The following is a 15,028-nucleotide window of genomic DNA, read 5'->3' as shown; positions in this document are numbered from 1 at the left end:
CACAGGTATAAAGGTTGCAGGGATCCGAGGCGCTAAAGACAGCCTCGAGGGAGCAGGATCAAGAGAATTACCTTAACCTCCTGGAATTCATGCATAGGGAAGTTGAGCTTGCTCCAACTATCCCAACAAAATACCTTTGAATACCAGGGCATCAAGGGGACGATTTGTCTATTACCTTTTGGAGGACTCGATTGCCTCGACGACTGTGTTGGCGCCCGTTCAACTTCAACAAACTGGGGCACAACGCTGTACCATCTCGCCAGACACAGGCAAACGACGACCTTCAGGCTTCGACTTCACCTCCCCTTCGCCAACGGATGATCAACTACACATAAGAAAGTTTTACGATTCCTACAATGCCTACAGGCTTTCTTTCCTTCCAAACGGGCGACGTCGATCACAACCTGCCCTAATATAATCCTGGAGAAACTGTCGATCCTCGCACTCATTCACCAAGTAAGAATCGATCCGTGCTGACTTGTGTCTTTACATCACGCATCTAGTTGAAGATCTGTAGCGCGTTATTCACATCGCTATGGCCTCTGCGCCGCTAAAAGCCGAGAATCAATTGTCGTTTGCTGAAGTGAGTCCTGCTCTGGATACCACAGCAACCCCTCACACGGACATCATCCGCCTTTATCAGCATCGTTTAGCTCGAGTTTACGGGGCAGAACAATCACTAAACTATTACTAGGTTGCTGCTTCCGAGGTAAAGGAGAATACTGCATTATCCTATGCTAAAATGGCGGCGGCGAACCCCGCACGAAATGCTCCTTTGTCAGAGACAAATGAAAGTAGTAGCAAGAATGCTACGGGTAGTTCGAGACAACAAACAACCAATGGCGGAACAAAGTCGGATGAACAGGCGAATGCTGATGAGAAGTTGGCGGACACATTCAATTCGATTAGCCTAGCTCCAAGCCTTGTTGTAAACGGATCAGGCACAGATGCTGACGGAGAAGAAAGAGACATATTTGGAGAGGGGTCTGCAGAATATCCTTTTCAACGCACGGATTCTGGATCAGATGCCTGGACAAAACCACCGAGCCTTGATGGGAAGAGCATCACCTCTGGGACAACATTTGCCTTGGACGAGAAAGAATCGTTGAGGCCAGATGATAGTGCCAGTGTAAAAGCAGCTGAAGACGATGATACGTGTTCAGGCCGTGGTTCTATTGTAGCTGGTTCCCGAATCGGGTCAGAAGCTGCCGGTAAGCCAGACTGAGTTTTCCACGATAAGCGCAGATTCTCTAACTCAAATCATAGCTCGCGCATATCGCGCCCAAACACACGAGATTGCAGACAGGAGGGCAGTAATCCCTGCTCTCGAATCACGAGCCCAAGGAATTATGACTCCTCAAAGCGGTTCGTCTGGACCCCCAGTAGCTGGTGATCTCAGCTTGAAGCCTCTGGCCAGCCCTGTAGCAGCTGCAGAAGGATTCAACCTTTTCTATAAGCACACTCCCGATGAGAAACTTATAGAAGCTTTGGAATCTCCAAAGGATCGCATATTTCTGTTGCGACTTGAACAGGACGTGATAGAATTTGTCAAGGATTCGAAGTAGGTTTCTCTCCATCTTAAACACTTGCAATTCCCTTGAAGTTTGCATTGGTTGGATCTAATTTGTTGCACAAACTAACATGACTTCGTCTAGGGAACCTTTCATCGATCTACCACCTTGCAATTCATTTTGTAGAATGCTAACCCACAAATTGGCCGATTATTACCATATGACCCACCAGTTTGATGCTGTGGCAGGTTCAGTCCGTATATTCCGGACGCCGTTCTGCCGATTACCGCAGTCACTCACGAGTATTTCAAATCCTCCAACTACTGGACATACACCTCCTCCGACTGTTCCCGCAATGAAAATTATGCGCAGGGGGGGTGACAATGGTGGTAGCCCTTCAAAACCGACCTCTGAGACGGGCAGTGACGGAAAAGACAAATCTTTGTCTGCAAAAGAGAAGTATGCTCAATGCATCTATTTAAATTGCTAAGTTGATGACACTGACAATTTCTAGATTGTCTCGTGAGGAACGTGAAGCTGCATATAACAAAGCCCGAGAGAGGATTTTTGGAAACACAGAGAAGAGCGGCGATGCAACTCCAGGTAAGCAAGCGCATGTGAAAATTGCTGCTACCTGTGTATTGACTATAAATATAGACACTGAAGATGGCAACGACATTTCGCGATCTAGCTCAGTTTCTGGAAAAGCTAAGAGAGGAAAGATGGTTAAAAAGCATCGTACGGATTCAGAGAGCTTTGATGTCCGGTCTCAATACACGCCCTTCTTTCCTCCACAACAGCCACAGCCGTGGACACCTACACAGCCTGGAACCATAGGTGCCCCGCAGTACACCAACGTGCTGCAGAATTCATTCTCAGGCCCGGCAGCGCCACAATACGGCCCTACTCCACCGCACTTCCACCCTTCTATGGTTGCTGGAGGCGCGCCTACAGCTTATCACCAGATGCCACAGGTAAGCCCAACTGATGATATATTTATAACCAAGATATTGACATCCATGATAGCAATTCCCAAGGTCTAGCCCCCCAAACTACCAGAACCACGGCGCATCTGTACTTCCATACGGTCCTATGATGCAAAACTCTCCGCAGCAGGCAGGGCCATGGCCCCACATGGGCTATCAAGCACCCTTCCAGCCTCGCGGACCCATGCCAGCTGGGCAGACAATCCCATACGCATATGGACAACTGCCAAGCACCATCAACCCGGCCGACCCCAAAAGTCAGCACCCAATACCAGGAAGTTTCAACAGGCACGCCTTCAATCCCAAGACCCAGTCATTTGTTCCGGGCAACAATGGGCCCCCGATGCCGCAACCCTTACCCCACCAGGGGTCACCCCACCCTCAATATACTGGCTATAATACTCCTCAGCAATTCGGCAACGGCGTTGGATATAACATGAGCCGCCAGAGCTCTAATGCATCTTTGCCATCCTATCACGCATCACCACATATGCCGCCGAGGCCCATGATTCACCAAGGGATAATCAACAATCAAAACCCTGTTCCTATCCCGAATCAGAATAACAACCATCTCCCACATTTTGGCAACATGGGCCCATTACCCCCCAAGCCACCACCAACTGCCTGAAGAATTTGGAATTTAAAATGGACCACAGGCGAATATCTTGTCAATGATGGCGTTCGGTAGTACCATAGATGGAGCTCGCATAGGGAATGGTGTCAAAAGGGGCCGCGGTGGGCTATTGGGATGACGGATCACCCTGCTACTATGAATAAATGGAAGATTGTGAAATCACCTCAAATATGCATCGCTATGTGACTTGAATATGTTAATCCACAATATAAACTTCCATGTGAAATCTAATCGACACAATAGACGCCGTCCCTAATCTGTACATACAAAGTGCCTTGCACTATTTCCCTTCCAGTATTGATACATATTCGCAGAACATCATTCTCCCTCAATACCCTTAAATATTTCCACCCCACCTCTTCTCCACGCCCTTCTCTCTCTTCGGGTCCTCAATCTCCAAATCCCTCAGATCTGCCACCATCTTCTGCAGGTCTGCGTCGGCATCTGGTCTGTACCGCGTAACCTTCAAAATATTCTTCGCCGTCATGTCGTTTACCTCCTGGCCAGCCTCCTGAACCCTAGCCAGCGTCCTTGCAGTCATGGCAAAGCGCATGTCCTTTGGCCCATCGACAAGCTCCAGGATCGCTGATGGCGCCTGATCACCCTTTAACGGCTCGATGCGCAGCACCCTTGTGTATCCACCCGGGCGTTCGGCGTAGCGTTCGCGAAGCGGTCCAAAGAGTTTAGGAAGGAGGGAGTGTGGTGTCTATATTAAATTAGCCTTTTGAAGCCATCTAACCTCCATACAACCCAATCCAGGTATCTGGATGGGATAGGAGTATCCAAAAGCACTTACGAAGAAAATGCTCAGCGCTCTCCGCTTGCTGGCCTCTGTGTTCTTCTTCCCCAGCGTAATCAGTTTCTCAGCTAACCGCTGCGCCTCCTTTGCCTTCGGCCATGTCGTCTGGATGGATTCGTGTGTGAAGAGGGAGGTGACCAGGTTACGGAGAAGTGCCTGTCTGTGTGCTGATGTGCGCCCGAGATGGCGGTATTTCATGCGCCCTCCAGCCATTGCAGATTATTCCGACCCCTCAGGTCAAGTCCTCGCAAATATTCTTCCGGCGGACGTGATGTAGGGCCTCGCGGTGGTGTGGTGCGAGGGAGCGGCGTTGGGACGGATGCGTGGTATGCGGCTCGTGTGCCAAAAAATGTATTTGATATGTCCGGATTGGGGCTGCCGCGATTTTCTTGGCGCTCGGGTGAATTTGGCGAGGTTGCGGGGAGCTACCAAGTTATTGATCCCGACGTCACTCTTTTCTATTTCTCCCACTTCAATGATTCAAAGACTCAATTGGTAGACAACATTATACGCCAGGCTACTATTTAGGGTTTGGAACTCCTGCGAAAATACAGTGTCCGTTTGGTGTCTATATAAGCTCTACTACCCACTCTAACCACTCCAACCGCACGATGGGATTCACCACCGGCTTCGTAGGTCCCCCAATTGCAACCCCCACTACGTAAAACCCCCCAGCAAAATTCTAACCACCTCTCCCAGACCAGCGGCGTAACTCTTACACTCGGAATTGCCTATCTCACCGTCCTCGCACACGAGCGCAACCGCAACGCGCAAGGCGAAAACCTACGCAGTCAATCCTCCCTCCTCAACACCCTGCTCCTCTCCGACCCAAGCCTCACCTACTCCGCCCCCGACTTGGAGACCGGACGCACGAGCCGCGCGACGCTCGTCGAGACGGCCAAGGACCGCTGGAACGCGGAGATCCAGAACGCAGTGCGCTGGGTGCAGGGCGCGGAGTGGGGCAACGTGAAGGAGGGGATGGAGGGCGCGGTTGCTAAGGCGCTGGGGACGGGGCTGGAGAAGTCGAGAGAGGAGATTCAGCTTGCGGAGGATAAGGCGGGGCCGATTGCTAGGGAGGCGATTGAGAGGGCTAGGCACGGCGCGAAGATGGGCTTTGATGGGTCCAGGGTTGCGGCTGAGAGGGCGGCATCGAGGGCGCTGAGTGCTACGAGCGAGAGGGAGTCGAAGTTTGAGGGGAAGACCGAGCATGGGTTGGAGAATGCGAGTGCGACCGCGAAGGAGGCGTGGAGGAAGGGCGTGGAGAAGTCTCATGAAGTTGCGGAGCGGCTGAGACTCGGGGAAGAATCTGCTGCCCACGCTGCAAGGCGGCAGTGGGAGAAAAGCACTGAAGCAGCTCACGAGATTGGCAAGAGAGAGGGCATTTATGGAGACAAGGCAGAGCACGGCCTCGAGAATGCGGGGCCTGTGGCTAGGGAGGCCTGGAGGAAGGGTGTTGAGAAGGGACGTGAGATCGAGAAAGGACTGCGTCTTACTGAGACGGTCGCCGAGCATGCTGTGCGGGCCGCGGCACACCACGAGGCTGCAAAGGCTTCGGAGGTTGCAGAAGGACTGAAGCTTACGGAAGAGGGCGTCGTTGGGGCAGTGAAGAGGACTGTCGCACGCGGCAAAGAGGTTGTGGAGAGCGCCATTGGAAGGACGAGTGGACACGAGGAGGCAGATGGGCTGACAGATGTGCAGAGGGCCTTGAAGCAAAGGTACGACGCGGCTTCCCCGCTGAACAAGTCGGTTAGGGAGGCGTTGGCGGAGAGATATACGCCAGTTGACCAGAAGTCAAATTCGAACTTGAGAGGTTTATGATTTGTCACGTAGGTAGAATGTATAACAACGTTAGTTGAATTCAAAGTATATAAATGATAGATTGCAAGATTGCCCCGAGTGCTGTTAGAGGTTATACAACAACTTTATTTAAACGTAACACCCACCACCTCCTTTGCTCTACAGGAAATCAAACGTATCCCCCTTCTCCATAACCATCTTCTCCACCCTCTCCGTCCCCGCAACTCTCTCCAACTTCATCACATCCCACTTACTAAACATAGCCCTCGCGCTCCCCTCCCCCACCTCCAGTCTACCCTCCTGCACGCTCCTCCCCAGATACCCGCCCACAATCTCCTTGTAAAAAATCGGATTATCAGGCAAGCCGTACATTACAACCTTCCGCACCCCCCGAATCTGGTACCGCCGAAAATGATGCGCTCGCTCCGTATACAACAGCACGCTGTGCCGACCAGTCAGGAAATGAGAGCGTGCGCGCGCCACTTCGCGCACGGAGGTGTACTCGGAGATGCAGCCGAAGGAGAGGGTAGCCGTTGTTGGCGAGGAGGAGAAGTAGTTACGCACGCGCACAAAGTCGAGGTAGCTGGGTATGAAGAGCAGCGTCCCGGCAGAATCGTGCTTGTGCCTCATTAGCGCCGGGACGAGCGCGGATGTGAAGTAGGTGAAGCGTGCGTCAGGCTCGGCGCTGATGGAGGGAGCGTCGATACGGGAGAAGGTCTGCTTTACGCGGAGGCCGAGCTGTTGAAGGGCGCCTTGGTGGGTGGCGCCGATGCGGACCTTGCCACGCCAATTGCGGGATTTGGAGTGGAAGAGGGCGTTTAGCTCGGGGGTATTGAATGCGGAGAGGGCGATGGTTTGGCGGAAATAACGCGCGGCATCGTCTAGATACCAGCTGCGGACACGGGAGAAGTCGCAGCCGTGAGCCTCCTTGGGCTGCTGGTTCATGTGCGAGAAGATATACTCGACGTGCTCCCAGTTCTGCATCAGGAGCGCGTCGGCTTGGTCGACTATGACAAGCTCGATGGAGCTGAGGAAGTCGTGGTCGATCTTCTTGGAGTCTTCGGTGCCGATGGCCATGCGTAGACCCAAGGGACTGGCGAGGATTATGTCGGAGTTGTAGAATTGGGAAAAGTACTTTACGGTCTTGCGAGTGAACTTCAGCCCCAGGCGGAACATGTCATCGTCGTTTCCAGCAAATAGTTCTCGGAAATCCTCGGTTTTATCATCCGAGAATTTCTCTTCCTTGTCGACGTATGAATCGTCGAATCGCTTCCTGTTTTCCTGTTGCTCAGGCTCACATAGTTTGTTGATCATGTTCACCATGCGCACACAGGACTCTCTTGTCGGCAAGAGCATGAGGACCTTGGGCCTCGTAAATCCTTGATCTCTGAGATCCAGATCTTCATTGCCCTCTTCTTTGGCGAGGCGAGCATTGTTCTTGATCACCTTATCTCTCGTCCTGGGATTTGTTAGTGGGCAGCATAGGGATGGACAAGTGGGAAGCGTACTTGAAAATGTGGTTGACAGCGTGCAGGCATGTCAAACGGCGGAGGTTCTCAGCGTTAGCTGCTGTCCTGTCACAGAATAATATATCACGATAGTTGAAAATCGAGGCCGCCATATTCTGCTCTAACGGATCGAAGGAGGCCCTTTGTTTCGTGACTGGGTCGATAAGCTTCTTCTTCAAGACGAGTCCAGACGGGCTGTTAATTGCCGCAGGTAGTGTGGCCTGTTCTGGCGCATCCTTCTCTGGAATGGCAACGACAGCCCTCCCAACGTTCTTCACGATGATTTTTTTCGGCGACCACACCCCGTTCTTCAGGTTGTTAAGTCTCCTCGAGAGGACATTGCTGTCAGGATTGGCAAAATTGGCCTCGAACGGATCGGAGGCATCTTCGTCATCATCCTCGTCTAGAGCGCTTTCCACTGCAGTCTCCGGCCCTTCCTCCTCTTCTTCCACGTCGTCGACGTTGGTAATCTCTTCTTCTTCATCCTCGCTTTCCTGAGCCACTTGTTGGCCAGACGATGTATCGAGCTTACGTCGCTTCGCAGCCGGTGCCGAATCCGCCGTGAGGCTTTGCAAGAGCGCAGCGTAAGGCTTCACAGCCGATGCCTGGACAATGTCGTCGTCAGACATCTCCTCGTCCGAGGCCTCTTCTTCAGAAGCTGACTCGTCCGAATATTCCTCGCTGTCGCTTTCTTCGTCACTATGCGGAATTAGCAACTGTACCACCAGTATGCCAATTAGCTCCAAGCTTACTTCTCTGCTAATCTCGCACTGTCGAATATCGGCTTCCCTCTGCCTCTGCCTCTACCACCTCTAGCACCTCCTCTGCCTCCCCCTCCGCCTCGCGCTCCACCACGGGCTCCTCCTCTTGCTCCACCTCTGCTGCTACCCCCGCGACCGCCACGGCCACCTGTGCTAGACCCTCGACCTCGAGCGCCGCCTCTGTTGCCGTGAAATGCCATTGTCTGATGTGGCTGGGAAGCTTGCTTTGGCGCCGCGATTAGATTCTCAGAAAATTATTGGCGATAGCTGGGGTCCCCGACGGTGTCTTATCTTAGCGTCTTATGGTGGGCGCCCGTCAAAATGTCATTTTGAGTTGGTTCAAGCAGTTTACGGGAGGCATAAGAGGAATATGATTATTTTAAATATGGCATAGGGCTTGGTCGGGTTTACTGGATAAATGGAATTTGAAGAGGTCAAATCACATACATCTCATAAAAAGTCACATGGGATTGCCTCGAAGCTCCCGCTGCTTGCAAAGGATATCGACCATGGATGATGTAGCATTGGCAATCAGCGTTGTAAAACTCAGAAGGTATTTACAAGAAGGGCATCTTCCATCCGAATCATCATGTCTTGTTCTCGTAAACCAGCCCCGGTATACCATAAATGAAACAAACAACCAACAGACTAGCGTCGCAACCAAGTCAAAAAGCCATCACTGCGAGCCTTCTCGTGCTTTGTCGCTCTCGAGGAGGCAAGACAGTGTGAAAAGAGATTATACTCTTAGTTTGGGCAGCTCTGTGACGATGTTAGCGGGAACCCATGGCTCTCAGATAGGATGAAGCCTTACAGCACCACAAGAGCCGCAGGCCTTGGTTCCGTCACCGGCAACACCGCACTTGGGGCATGATCCTGGGTTCATTTTGAGATGATGGTATTCGAGATCTTGAAAGAATCTTTTTCAGTTGTAGGATGCTGTAATGTTCAGGTTGTGCGTAGATGTGTTCGGGTTGACGACGAAGAGAAGGTGGGGGAGGGATATATATGCAGCATTATCTGGGCGGGGTATTTACTTTGGTATGATAGGCAGGGAAGGAACGGTTGATGCTCGAAATACAAGCCGGGAAAGGCGAGGCAGCACTATAATAACCACGAGACCACCAGGCTGACTTCCATCCTATGATTTTTGCTTATTCCCTAGTTCTGTCGTACTTGCCTACGCTGCCTTTTGAAAGTGGGTGGTTAGTTCCAAATGTCGGGCGTTCGCGAGTTCATTCAGTAATGGAATGGGGGATTAATAGCCGGATATGCTCCATATAGGACTGGTTTATAAGTTTAATATGGAGAAGAGATATTATTCCAATACATGGATTAGTTGAGGAGAAAGCAGCCGTAAATCTAAACTCTCATATAGGAGGGGTCGAAAGAATAGAGTCAGGCCTGGGGAATGCTGGCGTTCCTCCGCTTGTTTTCCCGTTACTGGCTGGATTCTCAGGTTATTTAAACCAAAAGAAAGGGAATAGCTTGTAACCCCCATAAAACCCCAATAATAAATAAATTCGTTGAGTTTATTCCCAAATATCCACGCCCGTCGTTGCTTCTCGGGTCGTTCTGGCCTGGTATCCTTCTCCGTTATCTTAGCGCGATCAGGGCTTAAATTCTTGGCACCCACAGCAAAAGATTGACTAGTACGGCGACGGCGAGGTTGAAAGAGTTTGGAGATCCCCCACGACGCCTCACGCCTAACTCATTTACGATCTCAACAGATCCATTCCATTCGCACAATATGGCGGTCGCAGCTGATTCTTTTCTCCATCTCGCCAGGCCACTCGGGCCCGCGGCAGTTGGCATTCAACCCACCACCGCCCCGCTCAATGTTATCGTCCAGCCACAGGTTTGTTTGTACATATCAGGAAGCTCTGAAATTATGCTCATTTGGACCACCAGGTCGTCTTCTCCATCTTAGATCACGCTCTCCGCCGCGACCCGGCATCGAACCGCGTTATCGGTGCCCTCCTGGGTGTCCGCTCCGAAGATGGAATGGAGGTCGAGGTCCGCAACTGTTTCGCCATCAACCACACCGAGACAGAGGAGCAGGTCGAGGTCGATGTCGAATACCAGAAGAACATGCTTGCGCTGCAGTTGAAGGCCAACCCGCGCGAGGTCCTCCTTGGATGGTACACGACCAGCCTCGAGCTGAACAACTTCAGCGCTCTGATCCAGAACTTCTTCGCCAGCTCCGAGACCGGCACCTTCCCACACCCGGCCATCCACTTGACCGTCTCGACAGAGGCGGGCAAGGAGATCGAGGCCAAGGCTTACATCAGTGCACCCGTAGGCGTGAATGCCGAGCGTGCGGCTGAGAGCTGTCTCTTCATCCCCGTCCCATACGAGATCCGATACGGCGAGGCAGAGAAGAGCGGCCTCGAGCTGATCTCCGGCGCGAAGGACGTCGATGCCCGCGCAGCACCAGTCGTCACAGACGCTGAGAGCCTCGAGCGAGCGATTGAGCACACTCTGGACCTGTTAGAACGCGTCTCCGAGTACGTCTCGTCCGTTCTCGACGAGGAGCGCGAGCCAAACAACGCCCTGGGCCAGTTCCTCATGAACGCCCTCTCGTTAGCACCAAAGGTCGACGCCGCAGACATCGAGCGCGACTTCAACAACCACATCCAAGACATCCTTGTCGTCTCCTACCTCACCAACACCATCCGCACACAAATCGATCTCTCGCAGCGTCTGGCCACGGCCGCGATTACTCTTGGCAGCACCGACGCGATAGGAAGTAACGCAGGTGGAGAGGGCGGCGAGAGAGGCGAGCGTGGGGAGCGTGGAGGAAGGGGTGGAAAGAGGGGCGGACGCGGTGGACGTGGAGGTGGACAACCGAGGGAGCCGAGGGAGCCAAGAGAGGAATAGATGACGGTAGAGCTTGATGACTTTTTAAAATAATGCGGCTTTAGGTCCTCTACGCCTTGCATGGCTGTATTGCATTGTATAGGATGAGGGGAAAGCATGGCGTTTGGTTGGGCCACCGGTAGAGACGAGCATTAAAATACCACGCTATAACGTCAGTTCATGTCTACTACACTGATTGTTTGCCAGAAGTTTTGTGATGTGACTTGGATTCTAGTCTGCGGCCTATTTTGTTATCCTCTGAAATCGTATAACACCAAAGTTATCCCATCGACCCTCCCGATGTTCACCACCCTTCCAGCACTCACTTCAACTTCAAGGGGCCGATATATCTCAACATATAAAAACGGCAAAAAAGAGCCAAAAACATACAACAGTGGTTCGCCGGTGGTCACCCACCCAGCAACGAGTCCACCGAACTCAAGCTTTCAGTAGATTAATACAACTCAAGACAGTGGCATTTAGACTAGTGGGTGAGCGTTCCTGCCCTCAAGATTTTTGATGCCCTTATAAATGGCATAGCTAAGATAACCAGTGACGCAGCAGCCAGGAGCAACTGAATACCCCGCCTTGTAGGTGCCTACGTGATACAACATGCATGTTATAACATACCATAGTTTATGTATTTCTTACGCCCCCCACCATTAAAGTAGCGAATCCTTCCAAAATCGTATACGCTACACTTAGGAGCAGTCGATATCCTAGTTCATAGCTAGCTTATAACGTTAGATTTAGGTGCGGTTTCAGGAACTAAGTATAAAAATCCCAAAGTTACCCAAGGCGTCCTCACCTCTCTCAGCTCCTCTCGCCTCTACATCAAGAGTCACAAACATAGCGAAGATAAGCATCATCTTTGTTGCTAGCAGCTAGCACACCAAATTCCACCTCCAGCCAATTACCCCCTACCTTGAGGCCCACGGCTACCGTGTGGTACCTGTCAAACTCCCCACGACCGAGCACCACGACCCTCCCCCTCCTTCAAAGCCAACATAACACACATCCGCGCCATTCTCCAAGCCGAGATCGACGCCGGCTACAGCGTCTGCCTCGTCGGCCACAGCGTATCCGGGCAATCCGTCGCTCTCGCTGCTAACGAGTTCCTCGCCTCCGCCAGCGCCGAAGAGAGCGTCAGGCTGGTTCATAGCATCCTCATCTCCTGCTTCCTGAACGCGATCCGAGCGACCGAGGGGTCGACCTGGTTCACGATCGACTGCGATCGTGACCACGTCGACCCCTCGGTCGTCGCCGTACGAGGTTTTCTATAACAGCATGTCCCTGAGGCGGCGGCGCCGTTCGTGGCGGCGTTGGATGCGAATCGTGCGGAGATGCCGCGGGATGTCGGCGACTTGTGGAGGACGAAGATCAAAGGGTCGTATTTCCTATGCAGAAATGACAATACCGGAGCGGCAGAGGCTGGAGGCAGAGGATTGTGGGATGGAAACCGTAGAGATTGAGATGGATCACTGTCCTTTTGTGAGTCAGCTGGGGGAATTCGCAGAGGAATTGCATAAGGCGCTGCAGGCGAAGTAGATGTGATATAAATGACAAAGGTGCTAAAGGGTTTGGTTCTTTCAAGCTTTAAATTGCTCCCCTAAGTTGCTAGTACAAAGGACGGGATTCCCAATTCTATCGAGTCTATGGTCGTATGTAACAGTTATCCATGTGTCGGAGGTTAAATACTACCTACATAAAACACCTCCCTAACCAGCAGACTCCTTCTATTCCAAATTGAACTCCATAATATCACACTTCCCTCATAAATTTGCCACCCAAACACCATAGCACCGTATAAATCCCAAACTCCTCGCTCCAAGCCCACCTCCATCTATCGCACCAACCTCAACCCAACCACCCCCTCAAGCCCACACTCCCTCACAACCCCCACAAACTCCCTAACAAAGTCTCCCAGCATCGCCCCCTCAAAATCAATCCCCGCCGCTCTTCCCCAGCCCGGAAAATACTCAACCGGAACCACCATCCCGCCCTTAACAGCCCACGCAACCGGCACCATCTCCCCCGCCTCAGCGTCGTGCATCGAGAAATCGGTGGCACATGTAACTTGGTCCCTGGATGATTGTTGCGAGTCGTGCTCGTGGAGGAGGGTGATTCGGAGGTGAGACGAGAGATTGTGTGCGCGGAGGATGAGGGTGAAGGCGCGGGTTATGGCGAGGCTGGATTGGGGGGTTGTGGGGGAGTGGAGGGCGAGGAAGAGGTCGGCTGTGAAGTTGTCCAGAGAGGTGGGGGGAGGAGCGAGGGATGTCGCTGGGGCGGACATTTTGGGGTTTGGGTTGTGATAATGTTGGATTTGAAATGGGATCTTTTGAATTGTGCTTTGGTGGAAGATATCCAATAGTGAGTGTTGGCAGTCAAGAGGTTTGAGAAGTCGAGTGGGATGTATGGAGAGTGAATATGGAAAAGAGGGGAATGGTTGGGAGGCATTAATCGTATTATATATTATTTTGTTATCCAGTCTGTATCAAAATTCGTGGCGATAGGGTTGCGTAAAAGGCCTAAAGAGACCCTGAATGGCGATTGTGAAGCCACACAAAGATAGCTCGTGGTTTAAAAATGTAGGTTGTGAGTATCAGACCATTTAATTCGAACATAAGAACAAAGACTTGCTAATTCAGAGTTACCTCTTTGGCAGGACCCATACCACAAATCTCACAATGAAGTAATCGCCACAGAAATAGGTGTATCGACGAAACGAAATTATATTCAAAACCTCCCCAACTATAGAAGGTATGTATGGATCATTACTAAGAACGTAGCCAGTTCCCCCATCCGCCTAGTGGCACATGGGGCGGCAGCGTTCAACTCAAACGAAACAGTTGCACCTCATTACGACATACCTCCCAAGACGGGCGGCTGTCTGCTCAAGATCCGTCCTTAGATCTCTAAACTCGGTTCATCCATCCGAAGACAGACGTTGGAGAAGTGATCCTTGGATCGAGAACGGCGAGGTGGTGGTAGCTCTACCAAAGTTGTAACAGACGGCCTTCTATGGGTGGTACAGAGAACTGCAGAAGATGCCTTGACTTAACGATGGAAATATGAAGAGAAGTAAGAAAAATGATGAGTAGAGGTGGAGATAACTTTCACTGCCCTTGGTCGAGGATGTCCATGTCACACTGAAAGGGCTGTAGTCACTGGGAAATCGACAAGCCATGTCTTGCTCTGAATCGATGGTTAGCAGTATCACAAGCCAACCTGCTGCTCACAGTAGAAAACAGGCGACGAAACACACAACGGATGATCGTGAATGTCTCTTGTTTGGTGACCTTCTGTAGCTATTCGCTACTCTAGATTGCTATCATGAATCCGAGCGCGCGTAAAGCCCATGTATCGCAAAAATAACACCCATTGCCCATTGTCGTACCAAGCACAAGGAAGCATCTACGATCTCGGCTTCTCCTTCTTCTCCTTCCACAATGCCGAAAGACCAACACCGGAGACCTTGACAACCTTGAAACGGACACCGGGAATATCTCCCTTGGCCTTGCCCTTACGACCGAAACCAGCAAGCAGGACCTCGTCGTTCTCGTCGACGAAGTTCAAGCAACCATCGTTGGGGACTAGAATCATGTGTTAGCCTTCCACTCATCCCGTTTGTCCGCTGGGCATATCGTCGTGTGCGAACATACCGAAAGCGGTAACCTTCTTTCCGTTCTTGATCAACTGGACCCTGACACACTTGCGAATGGCGGAGTTGGGCTGCTTGGCCTCAACACCGACCTTCTCGAGGACGATGCCCTTGGCGTGGGAAGAGCCACCGAATGGGGAGGACTTGAAAGCCGTTCCGAGGGCGCGCTTCTTAAAGGACAGATCGGACCATCTTTGCTCGCGGCGGTGGTTTTGGAGCTTGCGAGCGGCGTTAAGACCACGAGGCTTTCCTTTACCCATGATTGCTGCACAAGTCGTAGGTTAGCTAATATATTCAAGTTCGCGAGGGTCTTGGCCGGTTGTCGACGGGGGGGTTTCGTTACTCGAAGGCGGTCGAAAGGATTTTGTAAACGCGAATAATAATGTCTTTTGGGAATGGGGGATATGCAGGCGCTACATACCGATTTATGTGTTGATCGCGAGAAATGGAGGGTGTGGTTTGGCGTTTGTCGATTGATTCTCGAAATACAACTTCGCGAAGAATATTCGGTGGTG

General features: G+C 51.7%; 7 protein-coding genes across 7 annotated transcripts; 3 read left to right on the top strand and 4 right to left on the bottom strand.

Annotated features, from left to right (window-relative positions):
• The first annotated feature begins 58 nt into the window (after positions 1–58).
• Positions 59–3,281, top strand: VC83_03685 (uncharacterized protein). Its single transcript, XM_024467328.1, has 7 exons — positions 59–583; positions 695–1,211; positions 1,267–1,561; positions 1,656–1,970; positions 2,026–2,114; positions 2,169–2,485; positions 2,538–3,281. Exons 1-7 carry the CDS (start codon positions 536–538, stop codon positions 3,123–3,125), a joined length of 2,169 nt encoding a protein of 722 aa, XP_024324894.1. The 5' UTR covers positions 59–535; the 3' UTR covers positions 3,126–3,281.
• Positions 3,282–3,303: 22 nt separating this feature from the next.
• VC83_03684 (uncharacterized protein) lies at positions 3,304–4,327 on the bottom strand. The gene is made up of 2 exons (XM_024467327.1): positions 3,928–4,327; positions 3,304–3,837 (listed from the first exon to the last, which is right to left on the bottom strand). The coding sequence occupies exons 1-2, from the start codon at positions 4,141–4,143 to the stop codon at positions 3,469–3,471; spliced, it is 585 nt and encodes a 194-aa protein (XP_024324893.1). The 5' UTR covers positions 4,144–4,327; the 3' UTR covers positions 3,304–3,468.
• Positions 4,328–4,381: 54 nt separating this feature from the next.
• On the top strand, positions 4,382–5,748 carry VC83_03683 (uncharacterized protein; the record flags this gene model as incomplete). Its single annotated transcript, XM_024467326.1, has 2 exons — positions 4,382–4,562; positions 4,630–5,748. Exons 1-2 carry the CDS (start codon positions 4,542–4,544, stop codon positions 5,746–5,748), a joined length of 1,140 nt encoding a protein of 379 aa, XP_024324888.1. The 5' UTR covers positions 4,382–4,541.
• UTP25 (rRNA-binding ribosome biosynthesis protein utp25) lies at positions 4,810–8,362 on the bottom strand. Its single transcript, XM_024467325.1, has 3 exons — positions 7,988–8,362; positions 7,236–7,934; positions 4,810–7,186 (listed from the first exon to the last, which is right to left on the bottom strand). Exons 1-3 carry the CDS (start codon positions 8,194–8,196, stop codon positions 5,887–5,889), a joined length of 2,208 nt encoding a protein of 735 aa, XP_024324887.1. The 5' UTR covers positions 8,197–8,362; the 3' UTR covers positions 4,810–5,886.
• Positions 8,363–9,112: 750 nt separating this feature from the next.
• Positions 9,113–11,055, top strand: VC83_03681 (uncharacterized protein). The gene is made up of 2 exons (XM_024467324.1): positions 9,113–9,851; positions 9,905–11,055. Exons 1-2 carry the CDS (start codon positions 9,744–9,746, stop codon positions 10,871–10,873), a joined length of 1,077 nt encoding a protein of 358 aa, XP_024324890.1. The 5' UTR covers positions 9,113–9,743; the 3' UTR covers positions 10,874–11,055.
• A 318-nt stretch (positions 11,056–11,373) lies between these two features.
• Positions 11,374–13,306, bottom strand: VC83_03680 (uncharacterized protein). Its single transcript, XM_024467323.1, has one exon. It carries the CDS (start codon positions 13,143–13,145, stop codon positions 12,696–12,698), a length of 450 nt encoding a protein of 149 aa, XP_024324889.1. The 5' UTR covers positions 13,146–13,306; the 3' UTR covers positions 11,374–12,695.
• An 817-nt stretch (positions 13,307–14,123) lies between these two features.
• Positions 14,124–14,996, bottom strand: RPS23 (40S ribosomal protein S23). Its single transcript, XM_024467322.1, has 3 exons — positions 14,935–14,996; positions 14,515–14,778; positions 14,124–14,445 (listed from the first exon to the last, which is right to left on the bottom strand). The coding sequence occupies exons 2-3, from the start codon at positions 14,771–14,773 to the stop codon at positions 14,267–14,269; spliced, it is 438 nt and encodes a 145-aa protein (XP_024325098.1). The 5' UTR covers positions 14,774–14,778; positions 14,935–14,996; the 3' UTR covers positions 14,124–14,266.
• Positions 14,997–15,028: the final 32 nt, after the last annotated feature.

Source organism: Pseudogymnoascus destructans, assembly GCF_001641265.1.
Source record: "Pseudogymnoascus destructans isolate 20631-21 unplaced genomic scaffold scaffold_8, whole genome shotgun sequence".
NCBI classification, from domain to species: Eukaryota; Fungi; Ascomycota; class Leotiomycetes; order Thelebolales; family Thelebolaceae; genus Pseudogymnoascus; species Pseudogymnoascus destructans.
This window is presented reverse-complemented; position numbering and strand designations above follow the sequence as displayed.

Coding starts and splice junctions, on each gene's coding strand:
- VC83_03685 (XM_024467328.1), top strand. CDS start 536: ATGGCCTCTGCGCCGCTAAAAGCCGAGAATCAATTGTCGTTTGCTGAA. Junction 1,971..2,025: donor TCTTTGTCTGCAAAAGAGAA/GTATGCTCAATG, acceptor GACAATTTCTAG/ATTGTCTCGTGAGGAACGTG. Junction 2,486..2,537: donor CTTATCACCAGATGCCACAG/GTAAGCCCAACT, acceptor CATCCATGATAG/CAATTCCCAAGGTCTAGCCC.
- VC83_03684 (XM_024467327.1), bottom strand. CDS start 4,143: ATGGCTGGAGGGCGCATGAAATACCGCCATCTCGGGCGCACATCAGCA. Junction 3,838..3,927: donor GAGCGCTGAGCATTTTCTTC/GTAAGTGCTTTT, acceptor AATTTAATATAG/ACACCACACTCCCTCCTTCC.
- UTP25 (XM_024467325.1), bottom strand. CDS start 8,196: ATGGCATTTCACGGCAACAGAGGCGGCGCTCGAGGTCGAGGGTCTAGC. Junction 7,935..7,987: donor AGTGCGAGATTAGCAGAGAA/GTAAGCTTGGAG, acceptor AATTCCGCATAG/TGACGAAGAAAGCGACAGCG. Junction 7,187..7,235: donor GCTGTCAACCACATTTTCAA/GTACGCTTCCCA, acceptor AACAAATCCCAG/GACGAGAGATAAGGTGATCA.
- VC83_03681 (XM_024467324.1), top strand. CDS start 9,744: ATGGCGGTCGCAGCTGATTCTTTTCTCCATCTCGCCAGGCCACTCGGG. Junction 9,852..9,904: donor ATGTTATCGTCCAGCCACAG/GTTTGTTTGTAC, acceptor TTGGACCACCAG/GTCGTCTTCTCCATCTTAGA.
- VC83_03680 (XM_024467323.1), bottom strand. CDS start 13,145: ATGTCCGCCCCAGCGACATCCCTCGCTCCTCCCCCCACCTCTCTGGAC.
- RPS23 (XM_024467322.1), bottom strand. CDS start 14,773: ATGGGTAAAGGAAAGCCTCGTGGTCTTAACGCCGCTCGCAAGCTCCAA. Junction 14,446..14,514: donor AAAGAAGGTTACCGCTTTCG/GTATGTTCGCAC, acceptor ACATGATTCTAG/TCCCCAACGATGGTTGCTTG.